The sequence below is a fragment of the Melanostigma gelatinosum genome (assembly GCF_949748355.1).
Source record: "Melanostigma gelatinosum genome assembly, chromosome: 13".
NCBI classification, from domain to species: Eukaryota; Metazoa; Chordata; class Actinopteri; order Perciformes; family Zoarcidae; genus Melanostigma; species Melanostigma gelatinosum.
This window is the reverse complement of record NC_136646.1, coordinates 16,280,759-16,294,247: the sequence shown is the minus strand read 5'-3', so window position 1 is coordinate 16,294,247 and position 13,489 is coordinate 16,280,759. Positions and strand designations below refer to the sequence as shown.

Sequence of the window (13,489 nt, the reverse complement as noted above, 5' to 3'; positions counted from 1 at the left end):
AAAAGCAACAGTGACTCAAAGTACATTTAAACAGTAGCACTTCACAACCTTTAGTCAGGAAGCCAGCAGGGACGAAGATAAAGTGGTTTGCTGAAATATTTCTTTTTCATTCACAACATGTGATTTGTCGGGGCATTTGTTGTGAATGTGGCGTGGTAGCATCAGCAGCAGCCAGGCCAGAGGACCATCCCCGTGGGCCTTGTCTCTCCGTGTCTTTATGGCCGGCTCTGGACTTGGCGCTGGAGTCCGAGGGGGGAGATTATCTGGCCTGTCTGCCTTCAGGAGCTCTCAGGGTTTGTGTCTTTGTGCAGCACTAGAGCTCGCTGGGAGTGTGCCCACCGAGAGAGGGGAAATGTGTTTGACATACGCTCAGTGCACACGGTCGGGGAGGCTGGAACAGCAGGATACGATTAATGACCACAGAATAAGATTGTTACAATATGGCTTCCCTCACCCCCACCTTCCTCACCGTGGGGCTGTCATATTTCACGGACTTGCCTGCCTCTGTGTGTGTGTGTGTGTGTGTGTGTGAGACTGTGTTAGGAAGGGGCCCTTTCATCCTCTCTTTGTGTTGTCTCTCTCTCTCTCTCTCTCTCTCTCTCTCTCTTTGTCTCTCTCTGTCTTTCTCTGTTGATGTGGGTCATTGATATGCAACAGTGCATTCCTGGATCTTACAGGAGAGCCAGTTCTAATGGATATTGTGGAGTACTTTGGCAGATTAGAGACAGGGACACAGGTCCATGGACTTTTGTCATGGTCTAGGTGGGACATAAAACCTGTAATGTGTAGAGGTTAACAGACCCTTGAACTATCAGATGTAAAACTGAAAGGAAATTGAAAAAATAATTGCAACTATAGAGAAATCTGTTGTGTGATGATAATGTTGTTTGATATCTGTCATTGTTAGAGCCAATAACAGCAGAAAAGCACATCAATATGAAAGACACATATTGTTTCGCAATACAGAGAAGCTTTAAAAGGAATCAGGAAAACAAAAATCTGGAAGCCAAATGTTTCCAGATTGTTGTGATGGTTTGGAGGCTTCTTTGAGTAAGCATCAGAGTTTTGGGGTCAGTGCCCAAAGTCCAAAAGGCCAGCAGAGGCATGGATGTGCAAGGCTAGATAGAGCAGGAGGAAGGAGAGGAAAACCGTAACAAGGTGTCAAACAGGCTTGTTGGATCTTTGCACATGAGCACACGCATAGCTGAACCTGCGCTGTGATGTTTGTTGACACGTCTGGGAGAGAATTTTGAAGTTTTCACAGCTATCTTAAATCAGGAGAGGGCATGGTTTTTCCCAGGGTTGGGAGCTTCATCTCACTTGCCGATGCCAATGGGCCACCGGGGCCCACGAACGGCAACAGGCTTTATTACCGAGGCAACCAGTGTGTGCTCTTCTGCAGTTTGATACCGAGGGCCTCTCCCTCTCATCTGCTTGGGTTTAAACTTAACAATGATGACATTTGCCAGGTATGGAGAAAACTGAAGCTTTAAAAGGCAACCGGCACGACAATAAGTAAAAAAAAACATGCAGTCTTGCATTCAAAGAAGTTGGCTTTAGGGCACATGAAAACCAAATGTCTGCCTCCTCCTGACGTCTCCTTGGTATTTCACAGCAAGTTACAGAAAGTGACTTGAGCGAGAAAGAGCATTTCATTCATTGAAATCCCACTGTGTGATCATCCTGCCCCAAAGTGAGAGATTTAAATGTCTCCCAAAAAGACACTTATTACATGTTTTTAATGTTTTTTTCTCTTCTTCCAGATGCGTTGGCTAGTTTCCTCTACTCATATAATCTATCAGAGACACACAAACATCGGTCTAATTAGAAGTACGGATCTCTCTCTCTCTCTCTCTCTCTCTCTCTCTCTCTCTCTGCACTAGTTGTGTTTTATGCATTAAACATGTGGCAGACTTCATCACCATGTGCTCCCCACACACACCTGTTCCCCACAGCTGTTGCTGCAAAGCACTCTGGGACATGATGCCAATTCCATGTTGTCTAAGTCCCTGGTAGAAAAAAAGGGTGCTGAAAAAAAAAAAAAAAAAGATTGTTGGAAATACAGCTCCCGAATAAGGAAGAGTTTTATCTTAACTTATGTGAGGTGGGGCTGTACTAAACGACAGCCTGCCAGAAAAGAGACATTACCATCAAACACATGAAACTGTCTGAGAGGAATGGGCATCTGTAAAAACAACTGCTCTCTAAAATTAGAGTTGCATAAAAGCTTCCTGGAGAGAGTCCCCCTGCACCAAAGTATTCCCTTCTGCACATGATGAGGCCAAAAACTGCTGATGCTTCAGAGGTAGTTGGAAAGCACTAAACTGCCTGTGGAGAAAGAAATAGGGGCACACAGAAGAACAAACCAAAGCCCTGCCCAACCCCCATCCCAGAACTGCTACCAATTAATGCACTAAAGAGGCTGCACATGCAACTTTGTGAAAGTTGCAGGATGGTAGCATGAGCACATGATGCTGTTCACTTTTTGACAAATCCATTAAATTTGGTCTCTAATTATTCTTCCGATTTTTGTGAAGCTAATGTGGATTAAACTCGCACTTTATTGCCACACAGTGATGCGAGTGGTCAGCTGTCTTGCCGCAGTAATCTTCCCAGCAAACCTTAAGCAGGGAATCACAAGACGCTTGTGTCTTATTCGCCTCTTTACTCAAATTGAGTAGCTGCTTCTGTTTATTACAGTGAAGTGATATTTACTTTAATTGTTAGGAGACTCAATACTGTCCGCTTCTTCCTGTGCTGTCATCATCAGTCCTGGGGGGTCTGCTTAGCGCTCTCTGACAGAGCCCCGCACGGAGGAAATGAGGCCAGTGAAGACCCCATTGACCGTAAGGCATTCTGCCCATATTTCACTAAGCTCCTCTCCCAAAGGGGAAGGCAGCAGACACGAACCATATCAGAACACATGCTGGGGGGGGGGGGGGGGTCAGCAAAGGAAAGAGGGTGAAAAGCAAAGAGAGGAAACGAACACACGCACACTTATAAAACACACAAGCTCTACCACATGATGCCAGAATTAAATAAATGTTAAACAGGGACATTTTACTTTGAAGGCAAAACAAAAACAGATCATTTCCCCTGTCAGTGTGTGCGACTCAGTGAGAGAGAGAGACTGCAGATGTGTGTGTGTGTGTGTGTCACTTTGTCACTCTGTGTGTAATTAATTGGTTTACTGCCAGGTTCTGCACAGTGTGTCACTCAGGAATCTGCATCTGGCCCTGAACTTTACTTTTACATGTTAGTTGAGGTATTAACTTATTTGGACAAGGGATTAAGTCTCACTGGTTGTCCCATAGATGGAATGGACAAACACAGGGGAGGTATGTTTGAGATGCTGGGCCCTGTAAGTAAAGACATGGCTGCCGACAATCACTGTAGTCACCGCCAGAACTAGCAGCTAATACTTCTGCTCCCACGAAAAGAAACACTCTCACTCGGATCTGAGACAAGTGTTCAATTTACATTGTTTTTCATGTGAGAAACCAAGCAAACGGAAAGCTATAAAAGTTTAAGACTGCGTGGCATAAAAATACATAATTGTGAGCAATTTTTGGTTATTTTACAATTAGCTGTGGTACCAATTTAAAACGATGAAGAAAACACAGGAACTAGGCTGCATTCTTGTGTTGCACGTCACATAATCTCTCTCTATAGGTGCTACAACCTCGGTTATGCCTCGAGATCAACTGCTAGATCGTGGCTTACAGTCAGCTCTCGTGCTTTTGCTGACATGTCGATTTGCATCCCCTCAAACAACCTGTGCCAAATTGGGCATGTGCACTGTAAAAGGATATGTTCCGTGGAGATTTACTACGGTACAGACGAGGGAATTAGCGAAGACAAGCTACTGTATCCGTGGTTGGTTGTACAGCCAAGCTTTTCTTTCTGTGTCTTAATCGGAAACAAATGTAGAAATGGTTGGAAAATCTCATTATTATTAGAGAGAATCCTCATTCGAAGCACAAGGGATAATAAAGATAAGGACGAGAAAGCTTGATTAAATGAAGCTTAACGTGATCCATCATCTTGTTTTGGCTCCATGGCGTTACTTATTAAAGTTGTCGTCTGTTTTCGGCACATCTAAAGTTTTTTCTTTTTTCTTTTGGTCATACAGTGAGTCGGAAAATAGGTTGCACATACTGGGATAAAACACAGGCTTCAACTGAGGCCTACATTAATACATGACGTTATGACACATCTTGCATTTGCGTAGTATTTGCCAAATATATCACATAGTCTAAGATATGAAGCGCAGGTAATTGCGTTACAGCATACGCAGCCTGCACATGAGATATAATTAACGGCCTCACACGGTACCATCTCCATTTCTTCAGCCACGAAACCACCCACTGCCATCCCTCACCTACCTCCTCCAGACTGAGCTGGAGCTCATGAGGCCTCAGACACACTTAATGGGATTATGGTAATATCATTTTGGGAACGCTGACCTCGGGCCGGTGCCAGGTTTCTTCTACATCCTCAGACAAAGGCAGGGAGCTCACCAAGGGTTCCAGCAGGCTGGCCCAGCTTGGCCTCTTGGCACAGGCCGATGTCCTCATGGGCCCAGCGCAAGATGGATGGCCGCGGAACAAAGTCTCACTTCCTAAGTCTACTCAAACAGAGAGTGAAATCAAACAGTGGCAAGAAGGTATTGTAAACTTAGATAAATATCATTCGTCAGGAGTTTGTTGACTCCTGTGACTGTTGTTCAGGGAACTCTTCTGATTCAATGTATGAAATAATCAATACGCTTCAGGATGTAGGAAATGTTTGCTCCCGACTTGAATCGGCACACAGCAGTTTTTCAGCCGAGGGTGCAGCGTCCATGGTAACGGCCTTGTGGTCAGCTTGTGTCTCTCGGTGATTTAGCAGGGGTTTCCTCCGCTGGATGCTTCTTATTAGTTTAAAGAAAGGATTTTATGGACTGGACAATTTAAAAGCAACTCAGTGTGGGGGTCAATTCAAACTGTCCCTGTGGGTAATCAAAACAGAGGAATGGTTACCAGCGGCACAAATACGCCAAATGCACACAATAAACTGGTCATAAAATATTATGTTTGAAATACAAACGTACATCTGTATACAGAAACGGTTTTCTTTGAAGTGCTGTAACAGAAGGTTTACACACACAAAGGCAGTCCGTCAGTGTAGACGGAGTAAGCTTGCGATATGCCGGAGTGCTGTTTGACTCGTCATCTCCTTTTACTTTGTTGTGTATTTTATTGTTGTCCAGTCTCCACGGGTGTATCGGCGGATTTTTTTTTTCCTTCCCTTTTCCTTTTCTTTTCCTCTTCCCCTTTGCCGTCAGAAAGACCACCCATAGGGCTCGGAGGGGGCAGACGTCTCTGTGGAATAATAATGGGGTCGTCCTGGGAAAATTGCCCGTGGAAAGGCCTGTCTGAAAAAGAAAGAAAGAGAAAAATTTGGTCTTGTTTCCGATCCTTCTTGGAAACATTCATCAGGGCACTCCTGCTGTTCAGAGGGGAGCAGTCCCATCATGGCCTCCGATCCACTAACTGGCTGGGTCACTCTGCCACTGCCAAGACCCTCTGAGCCGAGGACTGGAGGCTGAGGTTCATGATTTAGAAAATATGCTTTTTATTTGCCTCACCTTTATGAATACAGTACGTATGGAACATATTAAATGTATATCATTGTGTTTGGACTGCTACTGGGCAAGGCTGTCGGTGGCAGAAAAGCCCAACAAATGAGTCAGCATGGTCTCACCCGGGGAAAGCCTCAATGCTGATGTCATTTCCTGATTTGGTGACACACGTGACACACTATTCTGATGAAACACGATGAAAGTGGCTCTCACCGTCCGGCTACTCCAACTTTAACTCTAACTTTATTTCACACACAACAAAATTGTCTCCTCTGACTTTTATTAAAAACTTTAATCCCGCCCACACGCTTTCTGACATTCCCGTCATAGAAAGTGGAAGGTACAACGTAGAAACAGTGTTTGTTATTCATGAATTTTAAAAGACTAATTATTTCCAAAATGTGATGATACGATCACCTGAACTCATGATGAGCTGGACTTGAAGATGTAAACGCTTCACATTTTCCCATGCACACACGCCAACAAACAGAGAATGAAATAATTGAGCAAACGTGTTCTGGTCCTTCTCTGCAGCTGGAAGAACATGGGCCTGTGTTTACCAAAGTCGACTTTTCCCCTTGTTTGCTGAACGGAAATGTTGGCTCCGGGTTTAACTCTCAGGCAAGGTCTTCCATCAGGAGCCAATCATGTCCTGTGCTGTGTTACTATACGCCTGTTGGAGCCAGCTCAGACAGGATCTGGACACTGGGATGACTTTTGCCAATTGTTTGAGTCAGGCAGGATTTCTTTTAGATTTTCGTTTAGAACTCCTAACAACTATAATGTCAATGTTTGTGTTGAATGCACTCCATTATTCCCTTCAGATCTTCTTTCTGACAGTCTGCTTGTTTTTTTTCCCATTTTTGGAGTCCTATTTTGAATTATTGTCGTTTGAAAATGTAGTGAACCGGCATCTTAATGTCTGAGCCATGTCAGTCATTAAGACAATTCCTTGGTTTGGAAGACAAAAGAAAGTACCTTTCCTTGTGATCCCCTGCTAAATCTTTCTGCTCTCCCTCGAACCATCACTAACTGGCCTCCCTTTGCCCTGTTAGGCCCCGAGGCCCCGCTGCCCTGCTGCCTCGCTCCGGGTCCGAGCCACTGGAGATCCAGTGATGGATGTGCCTCAGGGGAGCTCTCTGTGGGAGGTGGGCTCAGGGCTTCACACACTCAGCCCTCATATTTAACCAGAGACAGCCGAGTCAAGCCTGCAGTAGTCTTACATATTGATATATTTTATTTAAATTTTTTTTTAAAGTTTATATAACACAATACTGTTTTAATCAGCAGCGGTTTGAAGCAAAGTTACTGAAGAAGAAGAAGCCGAGATATCAGAGTGAACAAAAAAGAAGAGCATAATAAACAACTGCAGGCATTTTATTGTTTTAACTGCAAACCAGTGACAGTGCTGCGATTTAAAACAATAAATATACATTGTGGAAACCAACTTTGAATCACAATTAGAAGTGTCGGCTACACTTGCTGATACAGTGTCATCATCAGTCAGTGAATTCCGTGCGGTATTGTGTGTTAAAATAATGTAATTTCCCTTTCAGCCAAAACATTCCCACTGTTTACTGTTTTCCCCTTTCAACAAACCCCACGGCATGTGAGCAACATGTTGGCATCTTAGGATAGCATCATACATATGACATATACCAATAGCTAGAGATATACACAGCATTACTGTTAGAATTACATTTTGAAACCCTAGCAAATACACTGAGATGTTTGTTTTTAACTATACACTGTTAAAGAGTTATTTGAAATTCAAATTTGCACTCACTCACATTCTATGCAATTTAAACAATTAAAATCAGCTAATAAATACATTAATGTTATAAACAATGTCTCAAGGAGTCCTTACTTTATTCCTCTGTACACGTTGGTGCTACAAAGTGAAAAAATAAAAAGCTGCTTCCCTTTTTGATAAAGATATTTTTGAGAGGAAGTTACACAGACTAGTGCCAATACTCAAATGTTACGATGAGGTATGAAATGAGTTGTGATTGGTTCATCGAAATGTTTTTCATTTAAATCTCTCTTATTTTCTGCAAAGGGTCAGCTTAGTAGGTAATACTGTAATTGTCTGTCAATTGTATTGATTTGCAAGAGTCTTTGTGTAATCCTTTGTATGATAAGTTGAGGGAACTTTAAAAAAAACAAAACTGTCCAGTCATCACAGTGAGATGAGGCGCAGTGGTGGGTGGCAGAGAAAAGGTCCAGTCGAGTTGATGTGAGGAAAGAGACGTCATCTGTGAATGTGCCTCAAATTTCAACACAAAGCTATAGTACCTGATTGTGTTTACACTGCCACTGATTTATTAAGGTCAGCTCTATTCCTATATTACTTGGCAAGTAATGAATAAACAATATTCAATGTCTAGTTTGTTTCTTTAAGCTATGGTGTATACAGGCGGGGGGAGGGGTGTGGACATACGTCTTCTCAATAGTCTGTGGTAATAATGGACCTGTGACCTCATGGTCTGAGAAGCCAGAAGCAAAAAAACCCACTGTTCCCAGTACCACAACATGCATGTACTTTTCATTTTCACTTTACATTGATTGATCTAAAGACCATTTAACCAAGCTGCTGCAGTGGGTATCGGACAAGCTGCCTCTGATTAATGCAGAAGTAAAATTATCTGTGTCACATTACAACAATCCTCTGTGTGGTTGTTGGATGCTCCAAAGTGATTCAAACTCAGTAAACAACACCTCAATTTAGCCTGTCTTCTACCACCTTGTCATAACTGACCTCGCTGGTCGTTGTCTGATAAATACATCGATCATACAGTATGAAACATGCTTATAATGAATGAATGGCACCAGACGATTGCATATTTCTCAGTGTTTTGTTTTTATTGCAAATAATAGAATACAAAAGATAAGCTTTTAAGACAATGCCATGTTTACCTACGGAAACTGCTTTAAGGAAATGACAAGATGAGAACTAATGATACAGAATATAAAACGAGGAACACAACTTTGTTCAAAAACAAAAAGTATTCTGTTGATTCCAGCAAATTCTTTACAAAAAACAGCCGCAGCTTCCATATCCATTAATTCATTTGTTAGAGAAAAAAAAAAGACAACTTCCAGTTTTTCTGTCTTTAGAGAAAGACTCTAATTGTGTAATTATAAGTAATCTGTACATAACTAGATCATGAATAAAAGAAACTTTAATGTGGAAACATTTACAAATGATAAATAAACAAATTTGTACCACATATGACAGCAAACTACTTCGCTGAAAACTTTCCAGCTCAGTTAGCTGCTGCTGAATTAAAAAGACAATTGCAAATAGTTATTCTCAAATAAAATTAATGCTAAAGAATAAATTAAGAAAAAAAGGTTAGAAAAAAAAAAGGATGTGGCTTGTAGGAATGATAGAAGCACGCCAGACTCAGACCTGCTGGCTGCTGAGGAGAATCAGGTCAAAGGTGACTTCCTGCATCTCCTCCAGCAGGAAGTCAGAACTATGCCGTGGTTTCAACACTGCAACGCCAGTGGAAGGAGCCTCTCCACTTTGGCTCCGGAGGCACCAATGGTATCAAGGCAGTACCCGGATAAAAGCAAGCGTCGCTCAGTTACATCTAGCAACACAGTAAGGCCCCCAGTAGAATTAAATGGCACCTGCTATACGTTTCCAACACAATCATTTGAGCTCAAGCAAAGAACAAGAAGTCGAATATTTGACTAATTCACTGATGACACGGTCATATCATGGCCAAAAATTCAAATCTAGTTTGAACCTGCATTGCTCAACTCTTGCATCTCATGGGAATTACAATACAATATGTACAGTACAAAAATTCAAAGCAGAATGTAGGCTGTAGGCATTATAAGACGGCAGTGTCAGTAAAGTGATGTTTCTTACTTGTGTACAAAAAATAGAGAAGTAAGGCCACTGAGGGTACTTTTTACCCGGCATTCCCGCTACTTTAGATGAATTAAACCTTCAAATGGTGATGATGACGATGCTGATGACACTGAGTATGATGATGATGGTGATGACAAGAGCAAAACACATACACAGTACATACTAAAATATTTATAACCAGTATGTCCTCACAGAGGATTTAACTTTTTTTTTTTTTTAAACATTATATCTAAAAAAAATATAATCACAATTCCAACCAATACAAAAGGCACTGTTGTGAGCCAATCCAGAGATATATTTTCAGGACAATAAAAAAAGTCCTTGTCATGTGTTTTTTTTTTTTTATGCTGAGGATGTCATGGTGGCACAAAGGCCACCGTGCAGAAAAACGTCTATGATCTATGGTCTAAGATGTGATGGGTGTTGTACAGTCAGTGCTGAGGGCCGCCTCCTCAAGGCCTGGAGAGCTGTGTGTAAATGGGCTGCTGCTCCCAGTGTTGCGGACTGTGGGTCTGCGGCACAGAGGGCACCCCTGTGGTGTCGGCGATCGGGGTGTACATCGGCCTCTGGCTGGGGCTCATGTAGCTGAAGGTGGAGTACAGGCCGGAGCCCTGGCCAGACGCATGGCTGTAGTAGGAGTTGGCCCCACCTTGGTGGTCTGAATAGTCATACTGTGCTCTTGTGATTGAGGGGTAAGAGGAGGTGCTGTAGTGCTGCAGGTTGAAGGACCCATAGCTGACGTGCTGCGGGGAGCCCTGCTGCTCACTGTAGTGGCTGGGGCTCAGCTGCTCTGTCTTGATCTGGGTGGTTCTCTGTTGACCCTGCTGGCCTTGCTCTCCTCCTCCACCCAGGGTGGTCAGAGAGTGCTGCTGCTGCTGCTGCTGCTGCTGCTGCTGCTGCTGCTGCTTGGACATCCAGGCGTGGGCCCCGACATTGGCCGCATGGCCGACTGAGGAGCTGCTAATGCCATAGCTGCCGGTGTAGCCAGCCTGGGCTGCTCCCGTCACTCCGGCGTGGCTGTGAGGTGGCAGGTACTGATCAAACTCATCAACATCAAAGCTGCCCATGTTGGAGATGACCTCGCTGCTCAGCTCGCCAATGTCCACAGCTCCGAAGTCGATGTTGAGCTGGCGACTGGTGCCCTCCTGCATGGGGCGACCCTCGCGCTTCAGGTCAGCCTTGGTGGTGGGGAGGTCTGTCTTGGGGGTGGTTGGGGGTGTTGGTGGGCCCTGGGACTGACCTGGTTCGAGGAAAGGCAGAGTTAGCCTTGAAATCAAATGTACCTGCACGAGGGACTGGTGAATTGAAATACCAGTAGATTTGCAAACGGTTTAAGGAGGAGGAGTTTGTTGACACTATACTGACAGATATCTGCATGATGGCTCATAAAACACGAATCATTAATCACTAATCATTAACAGGTTCAATGCCCTAACAGCTTCTAAATATGAATAATGATTTCTACAAGCAGTGCTACAATTTTTTTCTTACCTGAATGCTCTCCTGGAGAGTGCACCTCGCCCAAACTTGAAGCTGGAGAATCGGCCTGCTGCAGCGCCTTAAAGATCGCAGTTGGAGAGATGTGGGTTTGCTCGCCGTCCTCGGGGTCGTTTTGCCCGTTCTTGACAGACTTTCTCCGCCTTGGCTGGTATTTGTAGTCGGGGTGGTCCTTCTTGTGCTGCACTCTCAAACGCTCAGCTTCTTCCACAAACGGGCGCTTCTCTGTTTCGTTGAGCAATCTGAAAATATCACAGAGAATTGTACATTCACATTAAAAACGTATTCAATTAACAACAAGCACAAAACTCAGTTGATTAATTGCTGTAGGAGATGTGCAATTAACTGAATTATTGCATTCACTGTTTTAATATTAATTATCAAGAGAAGGCAGCTAAAATAAAAGTATGCGCATCCTAAATCTAAACCACTTCTATAACCTGCTCGAACATACAATTAAGAAAGATATCCAAAATCACAGTAAGAAAACAGTAATTGGGAGAAATATAGTTTGAAATGCGTTCGTCAAATTCCCACAGATTGAAGAAGCTCTACGTAAAACAGCAGGCAGGTGGTGCGTTTCATCGAAGAAATAGTGCGCTGCGCACAGCGGCGCGTAAAAACGCACAAGTGATTGCGAATGCAAAGCGAACCTACCTCCAAAGTTTGCCCAGAGTTTTGCTGAGTTCCGCGTTGTGCAAATGCGGGTATTGATCGGCCAGCTTCCTCCGTGCGGCTTGAGCCCAGACCATGAATGCATTCATGGGTCTTTTGACGTGAGGTTTACTTTTACTTGAGCCGTTGACGCGCACCGGCATGGGCACCAGCGTCCAGTCGTAGCCCTTCAACACCTGGGACACCGCATCTCTGATACACACGGGGAACTTATCTTCTTCGCCCTCTTTCTTGAAGTCTGGACCCAAGAGGAGGTGGTTGTCGGACGGCCGGGTGTTCTCAGTGTCCGAACTGGACCCGGACGGGCACGGTGAGCCTGTGGAGTCCTCAGACATGCTGGGGCTGGGAGCGTCAGAGTGACACTTCTCCTGTTCTTCTGTCATCTTGAGGTAAGGGTCGAGGAGATTCATGCGAAAAATTTAAACAACAGCTTCTCGCAGTAAAAAAAAAAAAAAAAAAAGGGAGAAAATCCTTCTTTCTAAATCCAAGCGCTGTGCCCAAAGACTGCAGTGACAGCCTGCGAGGGCGCACAGCTTGACTGGCAAACTTGAATCCTTTAAAGTCAACAAAAATGTCAAAAATAAAAGTTTTTGACGATCCTTCGACTTTTCAAAATTTTGCAGAGAAGAAGGGAGATTGCAAGTGCTCGCCTTTCTAATGCTCAGCTTTGCAACTGTGACTTAAGGAGAAATGTGAGTGAGAGGTCTACTACTCTTGGACGATTGCTGAAGAGTCTAGAGACGCAGGAGGCGAAGCCTGGATTTATGTTTGACGGCAAGGAAATGATTGGGGGAAACTTTTGGTAGGCGGAGACGTAATATGACTCGGCTGTGAAGAACTCGTGCAGTCAACAACAGCGAAACCCCAGTTAGAGTAGGAAAGAGATGTTTTTCCCCTTATAATCCTTGGTTTCACTTACATTTTAGGAATTACAAAAAAGTTAAACAGTACACCCTCTGACAAAAAAGTAGGGCTGTAATTACAAATCATAACTACTAAATGTTACAATAATGTGAAGGATGAATATTAATATTACAGTGATATCAAGCAATATAAAAATATAAAAAAGAGAAAAAACGTCCTTTTTCTTTGATTACAGACACAAAATCATCATTGGTCCAATCCTCACTTGTACTGTTCGAAGTATAAATACATTGGAATTGCAGTTCTTATAGTTTTTTATTATACTTGGTAAAATACTTTGTTTTCTCTTTCTTTTTTACATAACGTACCGGAACATTTGCATATTTTTTACAACGTGTGCCCAGATTGACGAGTCACTTGCTTTGCCAACTAAATGTCTAAAAATCTTTGAGTTGAGGTTTCTTTGCAGGCACAATAGTCAGCTGTTTGCATGAGATATTGGATACCTGTTTGGTTGATTTATACATAAGAGCAGTTCTCATTTGAAAACTAGTGACGTGTGATATTTTACAACTCTTTTTTTTCGGAAGAATGCGTTGTGTCTGTTGCACAGAGACAGTTGAGTCTGTGAGAAGCTGTTGCTGAGCCGCATCCCCGTCATCTCCCAGCTCTGCGCAGTGACCACATGGACCAATAGGGGGAGACAGCAGTCCAGAAACTTGAGGGGAAAGATTCCTCTGATTCCTGCAAAGATTCAGACGTAGTAAGAGAGTAATACAAAACATATTTCAAAATTAAAGTTGCCACTCTACATTTTAGTTTTAGGCCTTCCTCTTTCCAGCAGCCGGTTTATTAGTGATAGTACGGGTTACAGTACAAAACATGTGGCTGTAAACATGTTTCTTATTACAAAGAATCAACAAGTGACATGGCTGTATCTCCCATTT

General features: G+C 43.3%; 1 protein-coding gene across 1 annotated transcript; it reads right to left on the bottom strand.

Moving 5' to 3' along the window:
* Positions 1-8,495: 8,495 nt before the first annotated feature.
* Positions 8,496-12,379, bottom strand: LOC306787517 (transcription factor Sox-9-like). The gene is made up of 3 exons (XM_079282676.1): positions 11,661-12,379; positions 10,998-11,245; positions 8,496-10,746 (listed from the first exon to the last, which is right to left on the bottom strand). The coding sequence occupies exons 1-3, from the start codon at positions 12,086-12,088 to the stop codon at positions 9,959-9,961; spliced, it is 1,464 nt and encodes a 487-aa protein (XP_079138802.1). The 5' UTR covers positions 12,089-12,379; the 3' UTR covers positions 8,496-9,958.
* Between the last annotated feature and the right edge of the window lie 1,110 nt (positions 12,380-13,489).